Consider the following 12,957-nt stretch of genomic DNA (forward strand, 5'->3'; position numbering starts at 1 on the left):
TAAATCTTTACGCCAGTCTGCATGTGGATGAAATGAGCAGGAAATAAGTGGCTTCATGGACCATTTATTATCCCCTCATCAGACCTAATATATCTACAACTTTTCTATTTAATTACAATGACCACATGTTTTTAGATTTTTTTTTTAAACCTGTCAACATGGTGATTTATGTGCTTGAAAGTTAGATAAATAAGCAGTCAACACCTTGTCAGAGCTGGTTCCTCCTGTGTATTCAGTCACTCTCTCATAAACAGCCAATTCCAACAGCTTACAATGAATATGAAACTTTAAGCTGGAAATAAGCAGTTTATTCTGATTGTTATTCACCCTGTAGCAACTTATTATTAGCTACGTATTTGCTATTTAGTATGTAGTCAAAGCAAGTCCTAAAATAACCTAAAATAATGTGAGTCTGGGTTCAGCTGCTCTTTTTTGCTGTTTCATTCAGCGCTCCGTGTTCCCATTGATTGCATTTACATCATTTTAAATACATGCAAAGCCAGAGCTTTAGCTACTTTGCATGTGCAACCTGGATAACATGTTTTTCAAACCAGGCACGATTTGGGAAATTCTTCCATTATTGACTGCTCCATGGACAGAACAATCAAAATTTTCCCGTGACAATACCTCACTAAAAAAGCTTTTAATGCAGAATAGAAAAGATTTTTTTTTTCTGTTTAAACCTGAAAGAAAAATCAAGTTGTTTATCCCTGGTATCCCTTGTTTTTATTTTCATACTTTAGCAAAAAAGCATGCAAAGATGCTGCAAGTGCTTAAAACGTTTTAATTTAATGACCTTATCGGTGAGGAGACCTGAACTATAAAGCTTCCTACCTTGAATTTTCAGCCACAGCCAGTCCATGCACATGTTGAAATGACCTCTTTGAGAAACAAAGAAGTAAAAAGAAATGTTTTCTGTACCAGATAAACTCTGTAGCGGACAAGGTATATCCTCACAGTCTGAGGATATACCTCAGCGTGGATAATTGTTGCATGGTTGAGTTGGCAACTTTTAACATTTAAAGTATTTTGAAATGAAGGTGGTGGAAGGCAAATTAAACTTAAAATATTCAATGTCAGAGTCTGCACTTATATGCAACAATGTCATTAGAACTTTTTTTTTCTGTTGAATTATTCATGCTAATAGGTGAATTATACAAGAAAGATAAAAAAAATATATATATTTCCTGGTTCTAGCTGCTGGTCCAAAAAAACCAACAATTTTCTGTCATGTATTGTATGGGGTGCTGTAGTTTCCTCCCAGAGCTCAAAAATATAACTGTTAGGTTAATTGATTTCTGACCTAAATTGTCCTTGGGTACAGTACAAGTGTGTGTTCCCCTTGCAGTACCTGTATTATAGCACTTTAATTTGACAGAACTCTACAAATAAAGTTTGATTTTATGATTGCCTACCTGTCCAGGATGTATCCCATTTCTTACCCAATGATGGCTTGAGATAGGAACTAACCTTTCAGGTAACTGTGCAAGGATAATGAGGTAAAGACGATGGAAAAGAATGGATGTATGCACAACTGCACAACACTGATTTAAAGAAATCTTTAATAAAAGACAAGTGCTATCACCCTTTTTGAGAAGACACAGACTAATAACAAGCATACCATGACAGAGTGTTCACAACATTATTCAAGCAAATCGCATACGTTGGAAAACATTCAAAACACACAGAGACTGCTTTCTATGACTGATTATCCTTCATAAACATCCTACTACAGATTTTTGGCTGTTGGTACAGTACGCTTTAGCACAGAAAGGGATGTATGATGCATACATTGTGAAACATAGTACCCCGGTATGTTGCAAAGATCCACTGAGTGAAGACGCAGTCTAAAAGACTGAACCATTGCAACAGGATGTTACATAAACCTCCATGAAAATAGATGGAGAAGAAACAGGAAGACGAGCGAGATAAGGAACAGGGAGGATGTTTGCTGTCAGGGGTGGGCAGGTAAAAAGGAAATGAAAGAAGGCAGGAGACACCAGCAAGAAAAGGAGCAAGGAGAGAATGAGTTGTAGAGGTGAGAGAGAGTTGTTAAAGGTTAAAGTGTTCCTTCATCTAGCAGTTTGTTGATGCCATTACAGATCTTCCTCAGAGAGAGTCTGTACTCCTCTCCGTCCCCATACAGCTCAACCAGGAAATCCCCATTGGCGAAATGGTTGAAAACGTGATCAATGCGCGCATGTGAGCGTGCGGTCAGGTGCCCCTCGACCAGGGCGTGAAGCAGGTCCCTGCACTCCAGCAGGAGCTCCGCCAGAATATTCCTGTCAAATGTATAATCCACCTCGTAAAATGACACCGCCGTCATGGCTGCCTGGTTCATCTTCTTCTTGAAACGCTCCACTGTGTCCAACTCGTCAGGATTGAACTGGTGGTTGCGGTACAAGATGCCAATCTTTAGGGCAATCTTGATCACGTCCTTGATGATCTTGTGTGCTTCTTTTTTGCTCTTGGTGAATTCACGACTTGCTTTGTAAAGCTCATCAAGGATCTCACTACTGGTGTCATCTGTAAGCATGTTAGCCACAGCCATGGTCGCCATCTTGCTTAGGATTTTCTTCTGGGCTTGCATGGCCAAGGACCGGGAGTTAAAGCTCTCCTGTCCTGAAGGAAGAGAAAAAAAAGTTAAGTTAATCCAAAGTTTCACAGCAAAATTAACAGACAATGGGAAAAAACCAACATATTGGTGTAATAAAAGGCAATAGTACATGATACAGCGAGTTCATAAATCTATAAAGTAATTTTCCAGAGCTTATGGACTACATTCTGTAGGTGCTTGTAGGAACCAGGTGGTAACTTGAACTCTGATTAACAATAGCATTCATCTTATAATAAAGCAATACTTAAAATATGCTTCTCTTTCCAATAAATTAAATATTTCTGACCCATAAGTTACTTTCTGGAACTTTACGGGTATACCTTTGGATATATTTGCTAATGTTCTAGAGTTTGTGTGTATTTCTCTGAAATTTTCAGGCAACTTTTGTAGAATTTTTTCTTACTTTAAGAAATTATAGGATCTATTTTCTTTTTTTTTTTTTTTTTTTTTTTACACAACTTAAAGGTTACTTGTGAGGACTGGGTTATATTAGGGGTTGGTAGCTTTTGGAGGCTATGGGTTACTTTCCAAAATAAAATAAGTACTCTATTTAAAGTAAGGTCCCAAAATCACATGCCCAGAAATAATCATGAAGTCTCGGGGACAGTCAGGATCTCTGTTCCAGAAAACAAAATGTTCCTGAACACAAGTCAAATTATCCTTAGAGCAAAAATGATTAAAAAAACAGCTTTAAAAGAAATCTTCTGGGTTATGGGGAAGTAATTCAGGCATACCCAAAGTTGCTCCTAAAGGGCCGCCCTCCTGCAGGTTTTAGAGGTTTCCCTGCTTTTGCACAGCTGATTCTAATGATTGCAGTTCAGCAAAGCCTCTTAATCAGCGATAAATGAAAATTAGCTGTGCTGAAGCAGGAAAACCTCTGAAACCTGCAGGACAGCGGCCCCGAGGACCCACTTTGGGCATGCCTGCTGTAAGTTATACAATGGTATACTCAAGGTCAGTACCCTAAATGGTCAAAGAGAATACCCAAAGTACAGTGAAAGTTTGTTCAATGTACTGAAAAGTATTCTGAGAGTAACAAAAGTATCTTTGTTATATTTTGTGAAGTAATATAAGGCGTTTAGGAATGCATCCTGTTAGTTCTATGTAGGTAGTTTTAAAATCTGTAAAGTACCCTTTATGCAATATTAAATAACCTACAGGTTTGAGGTTCTACATACATGGACACATGTAAACCACTGACAAGCCCTCATATGTGAAATTACCTTGTAAATTCAGGAAAATGACTGCCCCTGAAAATTTCCTTTGTGTTTAAGAAGGAACATCGTAAGTTCTAGAAAGTATTTCATATTCTTGTCCTTTTCTAATCTTCATAGGACTATCACTTTAAAACTTAACGCATTTTCTTGAAACTTTAAACAAAACATATGGTAAATCTTTGTATACAGTACATGTTTGTACTGTGTGGCTTGTGTAATCTTTCTGATCTTCAGTGTGTTTGCATAAAACAGCTGAAATCCATCTGGACTCACTGGCCTTTAAAACTCAGATGACCAATGCAAGAAAAATAAAAAAATCTAGTTTCCAAACATTGCTTAAATTTTCCATTTTCAAGTCCAGATATATATTGCTTTTTCTTATGAAACAATACTAACTTGTATCTATAAATTAACTCTCTTATATTATTGTGACTGGAAGCAGTTATTGTAACTTCAGGAAATATAACTTCAAAACAAAACTATTCTGAATGATCCATTTTTTGCAATGAACAATGGAAAAAATGTCAGATAAACAGCTGTTCACTTCACAGAAAACAAAGCTCCTTTGAATCTAGACAAACTCCCAACACGGAGTATACAAAAAGAGGTGCAGCTGCATTCTGCGGCAGGGCAGTGGCTTTCCTAGCTGGCTGTGGTTTAACACGCTGTCTTTCTGGAGAAATCACCAACAGCTCTGGCTTACATCAAACATCTGTCCTCTGATAAGAGCTATTTTGCGTTCTTTCTTTAACAAGTCCAAAGAAAAGTTCCCAATTTACCCTAACCGCACCACATTTATGAGACAGGCAAAGATGAAAGCTTCCCTTTCACAATGATGCTGGCACAATGGTAGGTGTACATTTTAAGAGGGCCACCCAGCTTTAATTTACACATTAGATAACCTATTTTATGATTAAAGGCAAGGAAAGAGGCTTCATTTTTCTCCTGCTCCCCTGCTCTGGGCCCATCACCAACCACCTCTTCCTCCTCCACACGTTCCTATAAAGGCTTGAAGAGGAGGAAGCCAAGGGATGTCATTGTTGATTAGGCTCTGACACAGTGAGCCCAAATTCATGGAGGAACATTTGCTTTGTTGTCATTACATTACACTTAAACCAGACAGATATTGGACTATTTTAAATTCACCCCATCATCACCTCATTGGGTTATTTGGTATTGAATTGCAAATCCAGAACAGAGGTTGAAGGGTGCCCCACATCAGGGAGAAACCAAATCCATGGCATTTCACATGAATCTAGAGAAGTGGCATTTCATCTGTTGGTCTGAAGCTAAATGACATTTCATGTAATACAATTAGCCCCCCATGACATTTAACAACAAACAATGCTAATTCCTTTGTCTACAGTCTTTCAACTGTCCCCACCCAACCACTCTCTCCAAAAAAGGGGTGCACAGATATCAGTTTGCTCCATCTATACACAAGCAGCTGCATATAAAGAGTTTGTTTTAAAATAAGATTTAGTTAATATGTTGCTATGTGTATCATTCTTACGGTGATGGGGCTAAAATCACATTATTGTATGAGCCACTAAATCGAAGCTTGCTGCTACAGCGACTTAGAAAAGTCTCAATTTAGAACATCTATAAGAAAATGATTAAGATATTTTATTTATGTTTTTATGACCCTTAAATTGTATATAGGCTATATTGACAGTTGTGTAGTCAGAAACTTTAGTTCCATGGTTTTCAGACCTGGGGGATTCTAAAGATGTTTTTTATATTAGTGAGTATTACCATGACTTAAGCTCCTCCAATATGTATACTTTGCCAGTGTTTGTGGATTAACAAGTTTATGAAAAGGTAAAGTCAGAACAGTATTTGGGAAAAGTGTCTCCACAGTAGGTAGCACTGCTGCCTTGCAGCAAGAAAGTTCAAGGTTCGATTCCTGGCCAGGGGTCTTTCTGCAGGAAGTTTTCATATTGTCCCTGTGCATGTGTGGGTTCTCTCCAGTGAGTGTGTGTGTGAATGGTTGTTTGTCCTGTTTGTCTCTGTATTGCCCTGCGATGGACTGGCGACCTGTCAAGGGTGTGCCTGCCTCTCGCCCATTTACAGCTGGAGATAGGCACCAGCACCCTTTGAGAGCCCAGCTGGGATAAGCATAATGGGAAATGGATGGCATGGATGGATGGCATGCCTTTTGAGCTAAAGTGAGTAGAGCTTTACTTCAACATTTCCATATATTTCAATCTGGTGCCGGTGTTATTTGGGAACAAAGCTGAAAAATGGTCTTCATCCCAGATTTCTGATGGGATTCATATTGATTTCAGGGTAAATACATGAATAGCTTTGATGCAATAGAACTCTAGGTAAAAAGTGATGATCAATATCAGTGACAGTTGTGTAGAAGAAGGTTCCATAAAAGAAGGCAATTGTGGGAGTGTCTCCATTCTGTGTAAAGCTGATATTCACTGATAAATCACAGTTCTTACTCAGGTTGCACAGATTAGTGTTGGATTTGAATGTTTTCTGTTTGTCAGATACACAAGCATGTTTGAAGGTGTTAAATATTGTTTGAGGTTCATCAATAAAAAACACTAAACAGCTGTGCTGATACAACGAAGGAGGCTAAGGGGGACAGATGTGTAAATCAATCAACACATGACTGAGAGGAATGCCAACACTGCCAATAAGGCCAGGTCCCTGAAAAAGTAAGAGAAAATCACTGCAAAATGGACGGCAAAGTGCAACATTTCTATTAAGCTGACGAGGCAAAGGTTATGGTCATCAGGAATACAGAGGAACTGGACATATTCACAAGAGTGCCATGCAGAGACAGAAGGTAACATTAACTCACAAGCAGGATGACAAAACCAAAACATACTGACTCTGTGACCGAAGCATATTATCACTAGCTAAAGCCAGGCTTACACTGTGCGATTTTTTGCTCTTATCTGGGCGACTTTCCAGTCGTGCGTGAATTTACCGATTGGGCCGACTTTCAGCCTGATCACGCATCGTGTAGCCTCGAGGTCGCCACAAGGGGCGATCAGCCTGTCACGACCATCTCCCGATCAGGAATTGTGAGGTCGGGAGAAAATTAAACATGTTTCATGGTGGGTAAATGTTAGGTTTAAACACCAAACATTTTATGCAGTAACCTGTACAAATAAGACACAGAGAATTTTAGTATGATTCACTTGCAAGGGAGAGTGATCAGAGACTGTTCAGTTACAATTCTCCAAAACACTCTGAAAAGTCTCCGCTCCACCGAGCTTTTTTATTAAGGAAACGCCCTGGCTACAATGTGGTTCCGACTGCTAAGGGGAGGGGTGAATAAACCAGTCGGAACCAGAAGTCTGCATCACATCATACAGTATCATGAGATAAGAGCTTTCACTCCTTTCTCCAATGTTTCTACGTGCAGTTCCCCGTGTTCTGGCTGCTGACCTTGAGCAGCCAGTTCTCACAATCAGCACTCCCTCCTTCTGCACAGCTTCTGCACAGACTTAAAACATTAGTACAAGTAAAATACTTCAACACTCTTTATGATATAAGTGAAATAAGGATAACAAAATGTGTGAGCATAATAATATGATCAAAGTAATATGATTAAAAGTAGAATAACTTGTACAATTAATCCAACAGTAAATCACTCAGTATCATGCGCAAACAAGGATTCTTCTTATTCTTCTTCTTCTCAGATGAAAACACAGAAGCATGGCGGGGTGTGAGTGAAATGGAGTTCTGTCTGTAAAATTTACAGATTATAGTAGCCACATTTGCTCAGCCATATCTTTGTCCAAATATGTTGCCGCCTTTTCTTCTTAAGGCTTTCAGCACATAAAATTGCACACATTGCTAGAGAGCACATTTCTCTCTATTCCTCTTCTACTCATTTGGCTTGTGGATAGACGAGTCCGAGTAGCTCCATCTCACTGCGGAGCTGAGTCTGACCTGGTTTTTAGACGTACAGCGCAAGCAGGTAGATCGTATCAGAGCGTCGCGCTGCACATACAGTACATTGTGAGCTGTGGCTGCGTGCAATGATTGAAAAGAATTCCACAGTGTATCCCCGGCTTAAGGCTATAGATTCAAATCTTTTGTTGATGGAGTACGGACAGCAGGACCTGAAAGAGGAAACTGTCCCAGGACACTGTTTTAACAGTGATACTTTTGATATTGTTGCGTTTACTATACTGAAAAGCTGTACAACATGGCAGTTAAAACAGACAATATATCATTTATTATAAATTTGATAGTGGAAGCCTGTATGCTACCTTTAACAGCATCAAAGACTATATAGACCAGTTTATGCAACTGTTTAGCATCATTACAGTATCAGAGACATGGATCAGTCATGAAAAGCAGTTGAGTTTTAGCCTGAGGTATATGAATTTAATTATATGAATAGAGTGGAAAATAATGGTGTAGCTGTGACAGTGCATGTGGACACAAAACCTGAGATCTAAAATAATTGATAAAATGAAAAAGGAAATGGAAGGCATAATTAAATGTATAACGATTAAAGACTGTATGGGAAAAAAGGAAAATGTTCTGGCTAGCTGCATCTTCCAATATGGATATGTTTAGGGTGTGATTTCAAGTAACATTCATAAATGTAATACAGAAGATATATTTCATCTTTAGCAACTTTAATATTGGTCTGCTAAGCTCAGAAAACTGTAACCCTGCTTAAGAGTTTATTTTGATTTGAGCCTTTTAAATAAATTCCCAGACACAGTTGGATCACAACTCACAGTGACTACAGCTATACATAATATATCTACAAACCTTTTTGATAATGCAGGAAGTGGTTTATTCACCCAGTCACCATTGACCAGCGTTTGTGATTTATGACAACTATTATAGGAAAGTTAAGGAGGAAACACAAAAGAGAAAAGAGGGCCAATGACTGCATTTCAAAATGATCTGTTCAGTCAAAACTGGGACCCAGTACTCTGGGAGAAAAGCATAGATAAAGCTTATGTAATATTCCTAAAGATGTTCAAAAATACATATGATAAGCACTATCCAATAAAAACATATATAAAAAAGGTAAATGTTCTGGAACTTGATGGATCAAAAAAAGGACTGCAGAAAATCTTGTAAAAAAAGAAAACGTAAATAAAGATTTCTTAAAGCACAGGACCCAAAGTATTCAAAACATGTGGAATATTTTAAATAATGTTATTAGAAGGGGAGACAAAGAAACTCATTATCCTCAAATGATATAAATATTGATGTGAAGTGTTTTGCAAACATCAGCCAAAAACTAGCCAAATTCCTTATTCCTGATCCTGGGACAACAGAGAACTAGAAAGAGGTACTTATAAAAAACAAATCCAGGACCAGTATTTTTCACAGCCTTCGAAGAATGAGAAAGCATTGCTGTTTTAAAAATGAAGGGCCACTGACTGTGATGAGATTGATATAACAGTCAAAAGAGTTATTCATGGAATTGTTAAACCTCTAACTCACATCTTCAACCTCTCTTTCCATACAGGGAAATTTACAAACATATGAATGGAACCAGCTTCCTCCCACAGCCCCAAAAAATGACTGTTAGGTTAATGGGCTTCTCTAAATTCTCCTTAGGTGTGAGTGTGTGCGTGAATGATTGTTTGTCCTGTTAGTTTCTGTGTTGTCCTGCGATGGACTGGTGATCTATCCAGGGTGGACCCTGCCTCTCACCCATTGACAGCTGGAGATAGGTAGGATTAAACGTGATTAACTGATTATTGAAATAACTGTCCACTAGTAAGTGGAATATAGAGACTTTAAAACATGCCTTTAGCTGACAGAACAACCCACCTTGAGCAGTAATTATATAAAAATATATAAACAAAATATATACATTTTGTATTGAAGCTAAAAAAAAATGTTTTTGTCTGTCAATATGCTCTATCCAGAACTCCTGAAGTGGAAAAGTTTTAGTTTCAACTCGCTTAATCTTAATTATCATAATTATTATGATAATCTAATTTTCTAAATCTTAAGCACCTGGACCCACATGAAAATAATGTGAATTGCAATAAATGGTGTAAAATGTGAAACAAACTCAGTTTTTAATCGAAGCAATGTCCAATATTTAGGAAAAGGTTTAAACTGTTTTACTTAGAAGAGATCTGAGATGGAAGAAGGGTGGTGAGCATCAGTGGATACTCTTCGTCCCTGTAGATGGGCATATATATATTTTATCAATAGTTGTGGTCATGTGGACTTTCAGTTATAATGGTATGAATGAAGATGTGTGTTGGCACGTGTAAATGTGTATATGTTAACATGCACATGTTTTTTCACATTTCATTACCTCATACCTTTTTTTTTTGGACATAATCACTATTAACACTAATAAAATAACAATTATATGTGTCAGTAATTATAATATTGGCATTTTATATATATATTTATCTTTTTGTTTTCATTTATTTCTTTACTGGTTTGTTTGAAATAAAGTAATTCATAGATTCACTGAAACAAAGGTAATAGTCTGGGCTTTCATTTTTTCATTGTTGTTTCATTGTTCAAACTGCTTCTTCCTAAGCTTCTGTTATTATTTGTTTGAATTTTCTAGATACTGTTATAATGTCTAGATACTATTGTAATCTCACTTGTGTCATGGTCTTGGTTCTGTTGTTCTTTACTTTGCTCCTTGTTTTCTAGTTTTATTGGTTTAATTCCAGTTTTGTTGTAATTTCTAGATTTGTTAGTTCTCATGTTTTTCTGTTGTCCTCTGTTGCCCTCTTGTGTGTGTGTGTGTGTTCCTTTCCCCTTGGTTCCCTCGTTGTCTCCTCTCACACCTACTCCTTGTCAGCTCGTTAGCCCTCCCTTTGTCTCTGTCTGCTATATATGCTCTCCCTCTGCTCTCACTCTTTGTTGGTTCCTTGCTGTCCCCCCATAAAGTTGTCCACCTACCTCGTCTCTCCCTGGCTCCTGGTGTTTGGTTCCCCAGATGTCTCCTTAGTTCTGGTTTGCTTTTCATTATTAGTTGGATTTTTGGATTCCTGCCTTTGTTTACTGTTTTTGCCCCATTAAAACTCCTAGAAATCTCCTCAGCCTCTCTGCCTCTGCACTTGGGTCCTCCAAACCACAACTAAACCCTTGTTTGCTTAATTCTAAAAAGTAATTTTTTTTCCAAAAGTAATAGTAAAAACTGATTACATGATTTTCATATTTGATCAAGAGGTAGACCATCACAGCTGTATTAATTTCCAGTCTGTACTTAAGAGCACAGAGGCCACATTACTATTCTGGTTCTGTGTTTCCTTGTTCTGTGAAATGAAACTATTCAGAGAGGAAAACAGTCCAGGAGAAAAGCTTGAAATCCTTAAAACAAATAATTTAAATTCAAAGCAGTTTTCCCCTTCTCAATGTGCTTAAAATACTGCAACATAATGAAAGCATGAATTGAAAAAAAATTTCAACATATATATTTAGCAAAACAAGAACGTCCTAGTTTTCATAACATTTGAATAGCAACAGCGCAGTATGTAACTGCTATTCATTAGTCAGATCTGTGCTTCTCATCAAAAGGCTCTTTTTGTCACTGTCATTTCCTGTTTCTATCAAGCAGCTCTTTGTTCCAGTGAGCATCTGATATTTAGAAACCCAACAGGATAGATTTCTTTCAGATGATAAAGGTGAGAGCTTGCTCTTCGATCTGACATACTAAGGGTGGAAGAGTTGTTTTACGTTTGAAACCTACTAGTTTGTTGGACCTCTCTCTTTTAAACACATTCCTCTTAGGTCATTAGAAATGCGCCTGATTATTACAATCAACACAGATGGAGATAGTAACTGTGGAAAGTTTGTTTCTGCTTTAAGAGTGAGGCTATAAACAGGCCAATTATTCCTCTGAGGATGTGGATGATTCAGGGTCTGGCTAAAGATACAGAGCCAGTGAGGGTGGATGATAGCAAAAAGTGCACATGAAGACACTGAGATGTCCAAGCTTTCTCACACACTAACTTACAGCCTGTCACCCAGAGGCTGTGATGAACGACATGCATGGGCCACAATGTCAAAAGGAGTTAGAGAAGAGTCCAAGCTGTCAGGAGAGAGATGGCGAGAAAACTGTCTGCCCTGTTCTTCATCTTCATTCCGCTCTCATAGTTTCTCTGCTACCTGCTCGTTATTTTTTCCACCTCACTTGTCCTAAAGCATTTAAATAAAGTACCTCTGTGTGGCATTTTTGGAAACGACTTACTAAATGCAAACTGATGCAAACAGCCAATGCTGGGGCAGTTGCAGAAGTACTGGCCCCATCGAAGCGGTTACACAAGAGTGCTTTGGGAGTATGTGAAGTTTACTTTAACATGAGGATTAGTGAGGTGCTTGCTGCTCTCTGCCCGTGGCTGTTGACCAGACACTCTCTCTTTGTTCCGCCTGATGTTTTTAGAGGCCTGAGTCAACATTTTCTGCTGCATTGCTTTAGAACATGCATCCAGAGTGGAATATGCAGACCAGTCAGACCTGCTTTACCAAAGTTGACTTTTTTCAAAAAAGTTTCCATCCGAACAGATCCTCTCCATTTTAGCACGACAAGCTTGCGGCATACATAGAAGTAGGCCTGTTTATACTTCGACAGGCTAGCAAACTTTGACATAAGAATGAGATTAGTTGGTTATCTGCAAATGAAAATGATCTGTGTAATTGCAGATAAAAGTTATTAAACAAGCCTTATGTTTCCACTCAAAATCTATTTCCAAGCCTGTTTTCCAAACTGGTTAAGCTCTGACCAATATCTACCACAGGTAAGGCAGAGATCATCATTACTTATTTTGACAGGTCTGGAGACGTCTCATTTAAGTTAATGTGTAGACACCACCTGCTCTGCCTATAACAATGCATTCCTATGGGGTACAAATGAAATAATACATTTTTTTCTTGTTAAAAAAAATTCATTTAGCATGGAGCATTGATAAGTTTGACAAAAAAACAAAAGACAAAAAAAAAACTTGTGTGAATTGTTTTCAAAATCCATAAAGCATAATAATTAGCACATAAAGAAATGTTTTTGAATGAATCAACCATAAAATGTCTTTGTTTGGCTGACTTTAACTAGATGTTTAAGGATTAAGCTTTAAAAAAAAAGACCACATCCATCCATCCATCCATCCATCCATCCATCCATCCATCCATCCATCCATCCATCCATCCATC

At 37.9% G+C, this 12,957-nt stretch overlaps 1 protein-coding gene across 1 annotated transcript in view; it reads right to left on the minus strand.

Annotated features, from left to right (window-relative positions):
- Positions 1 to 1,544: 1,544 nt before the first annotated feature.
- Positions 1,545 to 12,957, minus strand: part of tnfaip8l3 (TNF alpha induced protein 8 like 3) — a 29,818-nt gene continuing 18,405 nt past the window's right edge. Inside the window, exon 2 of the mRNA XM_015375599.1 lies at positions 1,545 to 2,622. Within this exon, the coding sequence (XP_015231085.1) occupies positions 2,060 to 2,622 (563 nt within the window). The 3' untranslated portion in view covers positions 1,545 to 2,059. The remainder of the gene's footprint in view (positions 2,623 to 12,957) is intronic.

This window comes from Cyprinodon variegatus, unplaced genomic scaffold (genome assembly GCF_000732505.1).
Source record: "Cyprinodon variegatus isolate N-32 unplaced genomic scaffold, C_variegatus-1.0 Scaffold122, whole genome shotgun sequence".
NCBI lineage: Eukaryota > Metazoa > Chordata > Actinopteri > Cyprinodontiformes > Cyprinodontidae > Cyprinodon > Cyprinodon variegatus.